General features: G+C 44.3%; 1 protein-coding gene across 1 annotated transcript in view; it reads right to left on the bottom strand.

The window, feature by feature from the left end:
- The window catches only part of ass1 (argininosuccinate synthase 1), a 61250-nt gene that overhangs the window by 24618 nt on the left and 23070 nt on the right, over positions 1–13562 (bottom strand). Inside the window, exons 9-11 of the mRNA XM_006640739.3 lie at positions 13180–13270; positions 8802–8886; positions 5837–5901 (exon numbers count right to left, since the gene is read on the bottom strand). Coding sequence (XP_006640802.2) covers positions 5837–5901; positions 8802–8886; positions 13180–13270 — 241 coding nt within the window. The remainder of the gene's footprint in view (positions 1–5836; positions 5902–8801; positions 8887–13179; positions 13271–13562) is intronic.

Genomic DNA, 13562 nt, shown 5'->3' with positions numbered 1-13562 from the left:
AGCTTTTAATAAGCCTGTTTATAGAACATAGCAGTGTCGAAAGAAACAAAACAAAGGATCATGTGGTTCACCTGGCCAGAGATGGGCTTCAGTCATGGGTCTCATTGCTCTGAGGTGGAGGAACCATCAACAAATACATACAAGCCACTGAGGGTACATCGTCACCCAACAGACCGCCTATCAAAGCTCTCTTGAGTGATAGTCATAAAACAACTTAGTAAAGAGTCTAAATGATTAATATGACTAAATGGTACAACCTCCAAAAACAGACTGGTACAGTTAAAAACAACAAATGTAAATACTACCACCTCGTATTTTTCCCCCATTCTCCCCTCAACAGAGCTAAACTACCATAAAGTCTAAGAAAATAAGAGAAAATGGACCACAGCGCCACCTAGTGGCCAGAAGCCCGATGTTTCATCCTTGAAGTGAAGGGCAGGTTTCCTGGGTTCAAGAACAGGGTATCCCAGGGCCTTCAGGATGAGGCAGGGCTAAGACACACTCCCCCAGCAGGAAGCTACTGGGTAGATGCTGGGAACATTTTTTTCTACAATGGCAAAATGATGCTTAACAAGGACAAAAAGATCTTCATAACCTTGCATCTAGAATACTTTATTAGCTTATAGGAAATCTCATTTTAAAAAAGCTGTCAGGGCTGAAAACAAGGTGTCTGTGGCTTTGGTGGTTAAAAATACTTCCAGTTCTACTCTCGGCACAACTAGCTTCATGTTATGGCACTAAAGCAATAATTAATTAGGGAGCTGGACATGCGAAAACCAACACATTAAACAGATCTGAAGGTCTTTTCTTTACGAATAGATGAAAAGATGAGTAACAGTTCTACGCAGACTTACCCTGTAAGCTTTTACATTACGTATCGCTAAGGACAACAATCACCCTGGTTTCTCACTTTTCTCCCCTTTCCCTCTGGTCAGCGTTACAGGAGCATAAAGGCACGAACCTCCAGATTAGGAGACGGTTTCTGCCCACAAACTGTCCGATTACGGAACTCTACCCCTACCACTGGCTCACACTGCTGTGTTTTTTCTCACACTGCTTGTCTAACTTTGTTTTAAGTTGTTGTTGTTGTTGCTGCTGCTGTTCTGTGTTTATGTTTTGGGTGATTCCTTTAAAGACTGCACAAGAAGGCGGTGTGGTGGCTCTGTGGCTCAGGATCTGCGCCTGTGGCTGGAAGGCTGCCGGTTCATATATCGCAGCCAGCAGAGGAATCCTACTCCGTTGGGCCCCTGAGCGAGGCCCTTAACCCCAACTGCTCCAGGGGCGCCGTATAAATGGCTGACCCTGCGCTCTGACCCCAGGCGTCTCCCCCTGTCTGTGTGTCTCATGGAGAGCAATCTGGGTTGTGCGAAAAGAAATTCCAAATGCAAGAAATTATATAGGGCCAATAAAGTGATCTGATCTTATCTAACATGCAAATAAGCATTTCATTGCGCATGTGCAAATGACAAATAAACTGAACTGCTTATCCCCTCATTTACAGCAGTGCAAGCCCTCATTCAAAGAGGAGTTCAAGAGCACCTTTGCATCACCGCTGCACTGGGATATACTGCGATACTGCAAAGCCCAGGACTGACAAATACTCTGCCCCTGTCCCAAAGCCCAGGGGCTGAGCAGGGCCAGCAGAGCCTGAATCACCAGCCTTCAGGCATGGGAACATCAGCAGACCTTTGCAAGCGCTGCAGTGCTATTGTTCAGCGCTCACAGGCCTCTGACCAAGACCCCCTCCATTCTCCATAGTGTAAAGGTAGACAGGCCAGTGAAGACGCACTGGAGACTGAAACAGGCCTATTGTTTTTCTCCAGTGTCTGAGAGGGCGGGGGATCTGCCACAGGTGTGTGGCTGAAAGGATTTCTGGCAATCCTGATAATCTTTAACTCCCATCTCACTTAATAGCACCTCATCCGTCACTGAGCCAGTCATCCACTTCAGCCTTATCGGGAAGATCAGAAAAAGAAAAAAAAATAATGGGACACCTAAACAGCTAATTAGGTTCTCTTTGGCTTTACAGGAAAGAAGTGTCCTTTAACTCAATATGTTAACTCGAGCAACAGCTTTAGACAAGGATCTTAACTGTCTTAATGTCTCTTATATTGTCGTGCTTGGACATTATTAATATACTTCTAAAGAGGCAGGCATTCTGGATTTCTTGGCCTAATACTTTTAACACCTTACAGATCGAACAGGGATTTACATTTGCAAGCCTTTTCATTAAACAGGCCCTGCCCAGCACGTTTTGAATGTAGGAATGTAAAAATGAATGTTGTATTGTCATAGAAATACCGTATAACTATTGCTTGAACCTGTTGAGTTATAAGTACAGGATTGACTGGATTTTTTGGTGCCTAAGATGCTTGAAAATTGTGCTCTGGCCTGATGATTTTCTTTTATTCCACGACTGCTCCTTTCAGAAAAGGGGATTCCTCTCGCATGGAACACCAGCTGTTATGGGATTCTAGTTTATAGATGATCCTTGTTTAGCCAAAGGCGCTATGTCCTGATGAAAGTTTGTGTTTGCTGAAACGCTGGCAAGTGTTAATTAATTGTATCTGGGAGCACAGCGAGAGTGCACTCTTCTCTTGCCATACAAACAGTGTCATATCAGTTTTCTATTTCAGAGAAAACATGGACAAGGCCTTTTCGTGTATTCCCGAACAGCCATCTGTTACAAGCACACGGACCTCAGTTATCACTAGATTAAAAAAGGTTTCATTGAGTAATTCGAATGTTTCGGGTGATGTCTTTCAGGCTCAGTATACCTGGTCTGTTCGTTAATGTCCAATTCATTCACACAAGCCTATTTGCTTTTACTCATGAAACACAGACAAAAAGTTCACACAAGTTACAGCAAATCGCAGCAGGATGGATAAAAATAAATCTACCTTCCAGGTCCTAGCTCAGGAACCTAAAAAGTGTCTGAACATTTGTTAGCACATAGATAACAGTTCAGAACATCTGTGCTACAGCTTAAAAAAGCAGATTTGTTTGCAGTAAATATTTACACATAAAATTACCATTGCAAGCTTACCTTTAAGATAATGTGATGATGCAACAGCTAACAGACATAACCCCCAGCTTTAAAACAGCAGAAAATAAGACAGTAGCTAATCACATCACCTCTTTAGGAGCAGAAGTGACTATAAGTACAAATTGCCTTTTCTAAAATTCATGCATTTACGTGTTGTAGGATCAGGATGAATTCATTATTCATTATTGGAGTGAATGTAAAGTGAGAGAGTATCAAAGAGGCAAGTCCTGCCCTTCACTAAATGTGGCATTTATAACCCTTTATCTCCCTCCTAATGAGCAGATCAAAAGATATTCAGAAAGCATAATACAATTGGGATTAATTGCCATTAACAGGACAGTGCTTAATTAGCGGTTAAATATAAGCCTTAATTACAAAGTCTCAGCCAGTCTCTCCCCCTTTTTGCCATCGAGACACTCACACACACGCACACAAAACTCGCTCCACAAAGGGATGAAAGGAATCCATTTATCAGCCAATAAAGGGAATCTGTTTAATTCTGCTTGGTCAATCCAGCAAGCGATTATACTGCCAGCCCCAGCTCGCTGCCTAAAGGACCAGGATTTTATTCTCGAAAAAGGGAGACAAAGAGATATATCCGATAGACAGGAACAAAAGTTTACATGTCCTTTACACCTCCCGTGAAAATGACAAAAAAATAGCCTAGGTCACCAAAACATTAATAATCAGCCTTCAAACCTCATTCTATCTCCAACATGCGGAGTCTGCTGCATTTGTACACCTACAGTAAAACTGACGATAGCTTTCTGATTAATTAAATATAGCCAAGGTCAATTATGACCGTAAAACAGTTATTACAAAGCACACAGGATTTGAATTAGAAATATTCAGCCTTGTATTCAAAACACTGGTGTTTAAATGCCCATAGGAAGCGGTAGGTTAACAGCCAGCCACTCCACAGTCCCTGCCTGCCCCATAGCTCAGACACAAAAGGTACAATGAACTGATTTTGTGAGGCGGGTTTCGAGAAACACTTCATCAGGGCACAAAGCCCTTTGTTTTCCTTTTACGAAAGGATCAATTTGTCAGCCACTAAAACCCTATTAATAAAAGAGGAAAGGAGACAAAGGCATCAGGGCCGGAGATCCAGAAGGAGATACGCAGAGCTTTTTGAATATTTTTTACACTTATTTTCCTGCAGACTACAATGTATGTTGTGTGGGCCAACTGCGAGATCTCGAACCGTCCCTCTGAGAACTCCAACGTTCAATTCGTTCGGCAGTGCCTACACCACCTCAGCGCCTTTTTAATAGGCATCTTATTTTAACATCTGAATGCTTGTGCTCTCCGGCACAATCGGATTTATTTGCATGTTCAAAATCTGAAGTTACGTAATGAGATCCTGAAAAATCTGGGTTCCCATTTAACACTTTTAATACAAAACTTTTTTAAAAATCAGAACAGGCCGTTTTCAGACATGGCAGCCATTTGCGATTCGATTACTTTTGATAAAACTTCGGAGTGCGGAATACTCCGAGTTTTGTAACTCGTCTGCCAAATCAGTTTGCTTGTTGCTGTAAGAACAGGAAGAGGGAGAGGGAAGGATTCATGCTGAAACAGCACAAGGATCCACTTTTGCACTAAAAAGGTTTTGCAATGGAAACTCATGGATAACCCAGCACCTGTAACACTCAGTTTGCACCATGCCTGGAAAACAGTCATAAATTAAACCTGCACTCTTCTGTGAATTACGTGACTCAGGGGCCCTAACTATAAAAATAGTAATAATAATAATAATAATAATAATATTATTATTAATTGCTTGTTTCATATAGCACATTTAAAGGTGGCGTCTCAAAGTGCTTTACAGAACAATTTACAGACTATATTGGTGACAAGGACAGAACTTTCCCAGCACTTCATATGTTATAACATAGTACTAGCAGTCCTGTATCATATAAGATACGAGTCACACTTGGGAGTCATCAATGAAGAATTATCTTGTGTATACTGCCTACAAAACCATATCCAGCCTCCCACCACCAGCTTGAATGTGTCAGGCACGTCTAAATGTACTTCTTAAGAGATCATGGTCTGTAGCTTAGGGCTGAGCTCCACGGAGCTCCTGAACAGACTGAACAAAGAGAAGGTCAAGGGTCTCTGCAAATCGACCTATAAAAAAGTCCGTGCAGAAGCCATAAGACTGTGGGGCTGCCAAGTGGCCAAGAGACACAGCTGTGATGTTTCAGACTCGCAGATGGGTGCAGTCTGATAGGGGTGGAGAGCCCCACCCCACCCCTTCACCCCACTGAGGGTACTAGGTCTGCTCTCGCTTCCTCACTCCCCATTATGATCCCCACAAAGGACAGCTGCTGGTACCTGCTAACTTCCAATCCAGGCCTAATTACTTCCCAGTCATCAGTTACCCCCACATCTGCCCCCCCCCAACTCCTCCAACAAAAGGAACAGTGAACTGATTTAAAGAGCCTGGCTAACAGAATAACTTCATGGGTCAACACAAGAACACTAATTTGTCAGGCCTTAAAAGCAGCCCCCCCCGACTCCACTCGGAGTGCGGGATCGTAACCGCCGCCTTCACTCCTCCACCGCCCGGAGAAGTTGTTTGGAGCGCCGAGCTTGGCTACCAAGCCATCCTTTTTTTAGATGATTTTATAAAGCACCTCTCTTCATCTACCACCTCCCCATATTTTCCCCAGGGACGCTCGTTTCAGAGCGGAGCTGCTGTAGGGAGTAAAGCACATAACCGAGTGTCCAATGAATACATGACAGCCGAGAAGACCGACGTGGTCCACACTGCGCCCTGCTTACCTCTGGACTTCATGCCGATGAAACGATTCTCCACGATGTCCACTCTTCCCACTCCGTGCTTCCCCCTGTCCCAGGAGAAGCAGAGACCGGGTTAGCCCACTGCTCCCCAGCGCTCTACCCCCCCCAAACACTCCCTCTCGCACGTCGCAGTTGTGACACAAGGAGACCCGTTCGGGGAAAAAAAAAGGCAGCATATTGCCGAAAGCAGAGGAAAACCCGCCGACATAATGAAGATATTTCCCAAAGAACCGGCGCTTTGAAACTTTCTGATTCTGTACACATAGAAAAACACTGATGTAATAAAGTCTTCGACATTTTTATCGCTGTTCCACTCTTTTCATTCATTTTGTTTTCTTCTTTATGCTAAAAAAAGAATTCTTTTCTCCTGAAATACTGGTACTGATAGACCGGTATTTTGCAGTACAAAAAGCAGCAGCCTTTTAAGCTCTATTGATATGCAGAGGGAAACAAATGTGGGTAATAACAAGGCCCATCTGACAAGGAGTCAAGCAGATTTTTATTAGAAAATGTGATGGATTAGCTACTTCAACTCTGCATACTGACTGCTCTTGTATAGTGTGCTTTGAGTTTCTGTGATCGCAGGAAACACAAGGGAGGATATAACATTGTTCATAACTTCAGCGTGATCTGCCTCCTGTCTGTCTTTCTGAGCAGTATGAGCACAGCAGTATGTTGAAAAATGTGAAAGAACATCTCGTTTCCTTCCACAAGAAAATATCAATTGTATGAGTAAAATACTACTTTTTTAGTCGGGCCTGAAGTTGTTGCAATGGGTACCTGAACAAACTGCAGTGATCACAGGAAAGCAGGTACACCATCTTTATCTGCTTAGGCTGCTGAAGGCAGTCCTAAAGGAAGTGTCGTATTAAAAATGTGGAACTGTTCCAGGTTCGTACAGGCACACATACAACAAAGGAAGAGGATGATCAACTGGGACAAGGAGCATTTGGCCTCATTCAAAAAGAAAGGAAAACCCTAGTCTCCCATAATTCCCCGCAAGTCCCCCTGTTCTGTGAGATGACAACAGAGTTTCTGCCCCTCTGCCAATAAGGAGAGGGCAGTGAAGTGGCAGAGGGGCAGTTAAAGAAGGAGTCATGCAGACAGGGGATTCCATATGGGGGAAAAACACTGCATGTTTTACACTACAGAACAGGCAGACAGGTGGGACAAACATTACCAGGAAGAGGTTTGAAGAAATTATGTTTTGTTGCTAAGATGGGAGCTTGTTTGAAGAGTGATCTCTGCTGGTCATGGAGATTGTACAGTAACGTTGCTTTTGCTTATCAGTCATTATCTAAATGTGCAATAAATGATATTGGACCAATCAGCAGTAATCGCATCTCAGATAAACCTCATAGAATGATAATATAGGGAACTTTGCGACAAAGTGATACCAAAATCTATTTTTACACGTCAAAAGCTACAGGGAGACAGATGTCTCGGTACAAGGCCACCAGGAAGGGGGTTGTAGGTTGAAAAGAAGTTGGGAAAAAAAATGCAAACATGAAAAATTAACTTGGAAATGACGAGAACTGAAAGCCTGAAAGGGATAACTGCTATTTTTTGCAAACAGGTACGCTGTAATGAAACCTAAATATGTACGATACTGAATATAATAAACCAATAAGCACGTTAGAAACCTTTCAATGCTAATCTGTGTGAGGAATAATGAACAACAGTCTGTTCCTGATACAGGTTGGCTACAGTAATAGCCCCAATCCTCTGTTTTCCTTGACTAACACGTCCATTCCACTGTAGATACAAGCTCATTGCCATGCTAATCCTGCTTTCATCTTACTCGGGCCCACAGCTCGGCACGCTGACCCGCAGGAATTAGCGCCAGAGAAGAAGGAAGTCATCTGCTGAAAGAGGATCCGGGACTCAAAGAGGGAAAGGTTTCTTCTCAAGTTTTTCAAAGGTAGCAGCTGTATTCAGAGCAGGACAGGAGAATTCGGTCATTAACATTGGGAATGTGAGACGGAACAGACTCCAGACAGCTGGGCTGGGGGCAAGGGAGATTGTACAGGCACGAGTGAACTGCTATTCAAGGTATAAGGTACTGGAGGCATTCAGCACCAAGTGGCAAAGTTACAACAATGCCCCCCAGAGTTAGCGTTATCACATTTCTTGTCACGCTCCATCACTTGTCATTAAAGGTGGATTGCAGTCACTGGAGCACACTTCAAGTTCAGTGATATCGTACCAGCACACGGTGAGCTTACTAGGGTCCTACGATGTCTCTGAAGATAACAGAGCTAAAAACAATTCCAGAATCAACTCCGACATCATCTCTTTTTCATCAGTCAAATCAGAACATTAAAACTACAATTATAATACAGTTGTTCAAGTTACTCATTTCTAATCCTACAGATTCAGTCATAGACTTAATATTGCAAAGTTTCATGGAAAAAAAATGTATTTTTTAGGGAAATAAAGACCTACGGTCACTGATGATTTGAACAGATCTACAGGTGGCAGGAACGATGATGTGTCAGCCATTATGTATTTCCATTAAGAGCTGCTTACATTACCAGCAATACACTCATATAAAGGGCTGTGCCAGGTTAAAAAGGGCATTTCCAGACGTAGGTAGGAGAGTCATCCCTTTTCCTCACAACCATGTGAATTTGATATATAGAATCACTGTCTTTCTCTACCAGGCATGGCTATGATGGACAGGTACTGGCTGTTGTGTCTTGGTCTCTATCTATTGGTTCTTGATGCATTTTTCACATACATACACAGTCTCTAAATGATGGATGCTCACTTAAATATTACACAGTATATACAGCACATTTATCTAAAGACATCATGATAAATCCTCATCTTCCTTTAAATCATAGAAATATCTGAAGCCTACCAGAAAACAAAACGACGTACTAATTAACTGTACTGAGAGCATCTGCCCGAGCTCAGTTCTGTACACATGAATGAGATCAATTACCCAATCTCGTTGAGGTACATGAAGATTTGCAGGGCGGAGTTGACACACTTCCCCTCTTTCACATTGGTCACCTTCACTGGCACACCTGGGAGAGGAGGAAGGGAATGACAGGCAAGAATTTGTGCTGCGGACAAAACCAACATGTGTGCAGAACATGCAAAACGTAAGTCAAGTTAATTAACCACCTAAAACCAAGATAGCATACAATTAAGTGCAAGTAACAAGTAGTGGATTGAATATATGAGTTGCACCTGGGTGACTCACTGCTAGATGCTTTAATTGTATCGTTTTTTTATCACGTATTTGCAATGTTCACTTCCCAGAGGAATGGTAGGAGAAAGAGCAGCAGTATTATTCAGATATTCCTCTGGCATGGGGGGCACAGTGGATGCTTCGCTGCCTCGCAGCGCTGGGGCCCTGGGTTCAATTCCTTGGGAGATATCCGCGTTCTCGCCATGTTTACATGGCTTTCCTCCAGGGGGCTCCGGTCTCCTCCCACAGCCCAAAGACAAGCTGATTGGTTGATTGTCTTGTGGAAGACTGGCCCTGCTGCGAGTATGAGTGTCTGTGTGTGCCCTCTGACGAACTGGCCACTACTGCTGTACGACATCATACAGGGCTCTTTCTACTCCCTGCCAAATAACAGTGATCTCCTGGGCCACTGGCAGGTGTGCAGTGACATCACAGAACCATGCGCTTCTCCTCCAATCAGAGCCGAGTCTCCTGTATGTCGCCACGGAGCCCGTACTATGTCAGAACACGAATGACTCCACAAGTGGGCGGGTCAGAGGAGCCTGCCCGCACGTCCTCCTTCTCTCCATGTGGGCACGGGGGCCCTTGCTGTGAATGGAGACATTCTGACAAAACTGGCCATTCCAAATGAGGCGAGTGTGTGTTTTTTTGGTTTTACAATAAAATATCAATATCCTAAATGAAAATAAAAAAAAGCTCTTAAACAGAAACAGACCTGGTTCTGCTGAGGTCTGTCTGCATTTCAACCGCTGCTTCTACAGCTTCAGTGTTTCGCATTTCTTTCATTCGAAGCATTTCAGAAACATATAACTGATGGATCGTGGACGCTTATCTGCTCCTATGAAAATGCGGGCTCTACAAGGACAAAGTAGGGCTTTATGTAACCATATATAATATTGCATAACATTCATTAAGCATTTGTCCAATGTGTCTAGATTCGGATCCAGCCTGTGTTAATTAAAATCTGGCTGCCGCCTCACTCATTCGTGTATAATGTACTGCTCATGTCGCTCCAGCGAGCTCCGTCTGTGGTAGATTAACCATATTGCAAAAACCAAGCCAAAAAACAACAACCAATAGAACAAAACAATAAAATGAACCCATCCAACCCACAAAAGTGACATTTTACAGTTTTAACAAGCGCTTGGCTTCTTTCCTTGCTTATTTACTCCGGCGTTAGACAGGCTTCGGTCTATGGGGCCAGTCACTGGAAACGACGAGGGCATTTTTCATGCCCTGGCTTTGGTGAGGGCAGTAAAAAGAGCAAGGAGACCAGGGTGAGGGGAGGAGAGACGAAGGGTGGAGACAGGAGGGGGACAGGGGGCAGGCCGCTAACAAGGACTGGTGGAGAGGCCGGGCCCCGAAAAAGACTCGTAAATAGAGGTACCAATAAATTCAAAAGCCCTTCTTTCATTTGAAGGCTGTGAAATCGCAAGCAGGCCCTTCCCTAATTAAATTTCACGCCTGGGCTTTGTCATGTGACCTCGTACCTTCTGTCCCAGCAGTACTGTGCACCAGAAGGGGTGGGCGAGAAGGGAGTGTGTGTGTGTGTGTGTGTGTGTGTGTGTGTTATCAGGCTCTCTAAATGGGGTGTTTTGTTTGCATCTCCGTCCCCTCAAGAAAAATACAGCACTACGAGGCGCCCACACTCTCAAACCACTCCGAACCAGAACTGCAGGCGGACTCGCAGATTCTCGATTCTCTGCCAGCGCCAACCTCTCTTCCCCCCCCCCTCTTCCCCCCCCCTCCCTCGCCCGGCTCAACACTTGACCCCCCCCCACCTCCTCCCTCTCCCTGCCACCATCCCACCACCAAGAATGAGATCAAGGAAGGCAGACCCCATGAATTAATCACTGTCCCCTTGACCGTGAAAAAGGAGATGTCATTAGCCTGCTCATTAATAGTATGAAATGAGCAATAAGAAGACTTGGGGAGGGGCCAGCACTGAGGGGTGTGGGTGGGGGGAGAGGGGGAGAGAGAAACTTTGGAGAAAGAAAGAAAAAAAAAAGGCTGCGGTGATAATCTTCTATCCATCTGTGTCTCATTAGCATTTAGCGCGCCTGCAGTTGCCAATCAACTCTAAAAAGGCCCTTTCTAGTGGCTTTTCAATGGCAAAATGTAAGCCCTGTTAGAATGACACGTAAAAGACTTGACAAATATTTTCGGACGAGGGCTTTGTCCCAAACCTCCCTCGACTTTCTTCGCTGGCAGAGCACGCAGATACCACTAGGCTATTAAAGCAACAAAGCCTCTTATCCTCCAAATAGTTAATAATTAGATTAAAACTTCAAATAAATTAACTGGCAGTGTGAATGAGGCTGCCGGGGGTAGGCTCTTTCTTCACCGTCTTGGGGTCTATTAATATGGATCACAGGGATTTTTCTCTCTTCATTTCTTGCAGCAGGCCAACACGGCACACAATGGGGCAGTAGACACAGTTGTAGGAAAAATTACAGATTTACTTTTTTTTATTATGATGTGCGATCGCGAAGAAAAAGTCTCGCGGAAAAAAAGGCTCACGGTTTAAGGGAGATTTTAATACTTCTTAAAATTCTTTTTACTTGCCTAAAAACGGGCTGCATTAAAAGAGAGAGAGAGAGAGAGAGCGCGCGAGGGAGAAACGGGGATGAAGAGAAAGAAAATAAACAGTGGTGGGAATTTTTTTGCGCTCTTTGTGGCCTTTTTGCGACACGTTGGTTTTTGTCATCGGTGCACAATTGCGTTCGCTTTGAGATGATTTAAATCCCCACTGCGTAGATTCAGAAAGACTCTTGAACCGGGTCGATTAACCGCATTTTTTTTTTTTGTGCTCAACAGCTATGAGCTCACAGGCCAAGTTAAAAATTCGGAGACATTAAAAATCCCGAAGAAATAAGATTACTGCTCGATCCTTTCTGTTAAACACAATCACACAACTACCTACACGGCAACACCGTTTCTTTTTTAGGCATGCTTGTGTGGGTCAGATTTTAGCAACCATGCTGTACAACAATTATTGTCAACACTTCACTAAACCTATCCCGGCCCCTGGGTCTGTCCCCGAGACAAGCATCCGAGCTGAGACCCCAAAGCAAAGACTATTTTAGACCCACTGGGTAACAGGCCACCTTGGTCGGCCAACATCAGACCTTGATGGAAGGAAATCACAGTACTTTGCCTAAGGCCAGGATTTCCTCTGCTAACATGCGTGGGACTTTTTTTTCCACATTTCCACCATAGCTAGGGGGCCTAGAACTCATTTCCAGAATGCGGAGATCAAAGTGGGTGATCCAGTATTTTCTGAACGTGGGTGGTCACAACAAAATAAAGTTTAGCCTTGTGGCACCTCAGCGCGTTTATTATATTAGAACGATCACCGATAAGACTATGTGCCACGTGAATATTGACGTCACGAGGGTCGTGAAAGGACATCATGGGAAAGAAAGGGATACCTGTGGGAAATCCAAATTTCTTTGGATTTGCAAAAGGGTTTTAGATTCATTTGCTTAGAAACTGAAAGTTTGTGTCCTTTATCAGTGCAGAAACAGGAACCGGAAGATTTTGAAGCCCCCACAAAAACACTACAGTAGATCACGTCATTCTCCATGCAGACGGATCTTCAGAACAAACAGCAAGGTTGATTCAATCCTGGTGAAAGCACTGCAGAGCATAACGTGAAACTGTGAAAGCAAGGTAGGTGAGTGGCAAGACTATAAAAAAAAAATCAAAGCTAAAAACACTGGGGCCCTGGGTTCAAGCCCAGACCTGGGATGCCATCTGTGTGCAGTTTCTATGGTCTGTCCGTGTTCGTGTGGGATTTTTCTGGGTGCTCCAGTTTCCTCCACAGTCCAGAAACACACTGGTAGGTTAATTGGCTTCCTGGCACATTGGCCCTGGCGTGAGTGTGTGTGCCCCGTGATATACAGGCATGCCATCCAGAGGGTATCCTGACATGTGCCCACTCAGTGCCAGGACGGGCTCTGGCTCCACCGCGCCCCTAAACTGGTGGAAATGCATGGATGGAAAAACGTGCCGCGGTCCATTTTTAGAGATCCCGTGAGCTGCCGTGAACGGGCAATGGGTCCCATCTGAAATAGGTGGGGATGAATGACCTGATCTCTCTCACAAACCTGACACCTGGACTGACCTTTTGCAAACTCAATCTCGAGCACATCCGGAGAGTCCGGACTCTCCGCTGGGTTTTTCGTCATTTGGTAGAGGTCGTCTGGAGCATGGTTCTGCAAGCCAGAAAGCAGGGGGAAAAAAAAGAAAAAGAAAGACAGTCAGACACATACAGACAAGACGGCCGGCAATGTGCTTCAGCAGGCACTTCTTAAACATCTTGACATTTTATCCAGCATGAAGGCGAACTGGCAGGCGCAGGCAGAGGATGAGGGGGGGACAACAGCAGAAAATGAAGAAAAGAAAAGGAGCAAGTTGGAAATCAAAAGAAAAAAAAAACCTTTAAAAAAAAGCTCATCAAGGAGTGACAGAAAAAGCAATGTGCCATTTTTTCTCCTCTAGTTGGTT

The sequence above is a fragment of the Lepisosteus oculatus genome, chromosome 24 (genome assembly GCF_040954835.1).
Source record: "Lepisosteus oculatus isolate fLepOcu1 chromosome 24, fLepOcu1.hap2, whole genome shotgun sequence".
Classification (NCBI taxonomy): domain Eukaryota; kingdom Metazoa; phylum Chordata; class Actinopteri; order Semionotiformes; family Lepisosteidae; genus Lepisosteus; species Lepisosteus oculatus.
Note: the sequence above shows the minus strand (reverse complement) of the source record. Positions and strands in the feature narration are given on the sequence as shown.